This window comes from Watersipora subatra, chromosome 7, assembly GCF_963576615.1.
Source record: "Watersipora subatra chromosome 7, tzWatSuba1.1, whole genome shotgun sequence".
Taxonomy (NCBI): domain Eukaryota; kingdom Metazoa; phylum Bryozoa; class Gymnolaemata; order Cheilostomatida; family Watersiporidae; genus Watersipora; species Watersipora subatra.
In genome coordinates this window covers 56532602-56534741 of record NC_088714.1, presented here as the reverse complement: position 1 = coordinate 56534741, position 2140 = coordinate 56532602, and the positions used below count along the sequence as shown (strand labels likewise).

The window sequence follows — 2140 nt, the reverse complement described above, 5'->3', positions numbered from 1 at the left end:
ACATCGTTTCTAAGTTTGTTATATTGGCACTTCAATTTTAAATTAAGTGGGTTAGATTGAAGTTTTCTATGAAGACGATATTTCTTTTTAACGCTCAACAAAAGGTTTTCAGTCATCCATGGCTTTAAGAAAGTTTGATTAGATTTAGTGTTTACTGATTTTTGGTATTTACATTTCTGGGAACAATCAGATAATTTGTCAAAAAAAGCGTTATAGAAGTAATCGACATCATTTGAAAAGATTTTGTCCCAATTAGTGTTTTCAAGCATGATTCTTAGACTTATATAATCAATTACAGGATATGAATTAGTAGTTTTTCGGGAGATGGGTTGATTATTTTTAAATTTGTGAAAAAATGAAAATGTGGGCAAGTGGTCACTAAAGTCTGCGCTTATAGTTCCAGATGTCACTGTCGGACTAACAAAGTTTGTCAAAATGTGATCCAAGCACGTCCATTTGTTTGAGGGCTTAAAATGGTGGGTTGCAATAGTTATAGTGTTATAAAAACAGTAAGTTGCTAACAAGTTGGCATAGTCATCACTTGAATTGTCTAAATAATCAATGTTGATATCACCAGCAATGATGTGATTACTTGCGTGAGAAGAAATGTGGCGTTCAAGATCATCAAGAAATTCAGCAACACCTGCGCTGGGCTGCCGATAAATCACAGTTAGAATAATAGGTGAAGCATAAACACCAAAATGCAGTCCAACAGAATGAGTGTCAGACCCAGCAATGTCCACAGCCGGCAACACTTCCACACCAATGCCATCTCGCACATAGATCCCAGCTCCACCTCCGCGTGTAGCACGTTGCGCACCTGAAAAAGTGTAATTTGAAATTTCAAAAAATTTTGTCTCGTCATCATTCAACCATGTTTCTGTTACACAAATAACATCAAAAGGAACATTACAACATGCCAGAAATTGTTCAAAAAGAAAAAATTTATTTCTAAGGCTCTGGCAGTTCACGTTAAGTATTGAAAGTTTGTCAGCGAAGAAACTCTGGCTGAACAAAAAATCATTAATACAGTATCCATGACAATCTAGATCTAAATCCAATTCAGAATCTGCCATTTTGCCAGGAAGCTCAGTAGTAAAAGTTCACTGGAGTATTTAAAGAAGTTTTAGCGTTTCTAAATCGTCTTCAGAGTTTATAGGGATGGCATCCGAGTCAGGAGTTTTACGCAGATATATTCTTTGATTAGATGTCCACACATATTTATAGTTGTATTCCACTTTAAATTGCCGGGTTTTCCAGAAAAGTGTGCTTTGAGCACGACTCAATACTTCATTGATATAGATCCTTCCTGTTTCTTTGAAACCAAGTGCTGAGAGGGATTGAATGTTTTTTCGATATTGCTGGAAGAACTCATTGCGCTGATTGGTTTGGGTGAACTTTATGATGATGCGCTTGCTTTGTCTAATGCGGTATATCTTGTCGATGGTGGTAGGTAATTTATCAGATTTTAAGGAACTTAGCAATTTCTGATAAGCAAGGTTCAGATTTTCCGATTTATCATATGGAATCCCATTTAACTCGACACATTTTGCTCTTTCAGCATACTCTGCTGCTTCAATTCGAGACTCTAAGCCTTCCAGTTTACCGATTTTAGATTCTATTTCTACTATGGATTTGGATAAATCTCTCTGCTTGAGTTGAATGCCCTCATTTTCTTGATGAACGTGATTGAGAGACATTTCAAAATCGGACTGTTTGCTCTCAATTAAATTGAGACGAAATTCGATATTACCAAGCTTAGTAAGAATTAGGTTTAATTTTTCGTCAATGTCGATAAGCTTTGGACCGGCTTCCTGATCACTATTCTCTGTCGATTTAGCTGCTCCCTTTTTAGGTCCCATATCGGAAAGTGTACTAGGCACTTACCCGATTCGAGGGTGGCTCATAGAGATATCACCACCCTCGCTTCCTCCACTTGCAGTACAGAATATCCAAGAATAATATAATCAGCAATCCAATTGAAGCAGAATGCTAAGTAAAGTAGTTGCTGTGATAAAGTTTAGTTATTAACATAAAGCTGTGAGAGAGTGGAAAAAAGCACAACCTCTCTCTACGAAAGCCAACTGCTGAATGTGCGAAACTACTTTTCAAATTGCAGTGCCAGCAATGTACTTTAGAA

The 2140-nt window shown here is 36.9% G+C and overlaps 1 protein-coding gene across 1 annotated transcript; it reads right to left on the bottom strand.

The window, feature by feature from the left end:
* Nucleotides 1-1115: 1115 nt before the first annotated feature.
* On the bottom strand, nucleotides 1116-1862 carry LOC137400916 (uncharacterized). The gene has a single exon (XM_068087256.1). It carries the CDS (start codon nucleotides 1860-1862, stop codon nucleotides 1116-1118), a length of 747 nt encoding a protein of 248 aa, XP_067943357.1.
* Nucleotides 1863-2140: the final 278 nt, after the last annotated feature.

Bases quoted from the DNA above. Each gene is read 5' to 3' on its own strand.
- LOC137400916 (XM_068087256.1), bottom strand. From the start codon at position 1,862: ATGGGACCTAAAAAGGGAGCAGCTAAATCGACAGAGAATAGTGATCAG.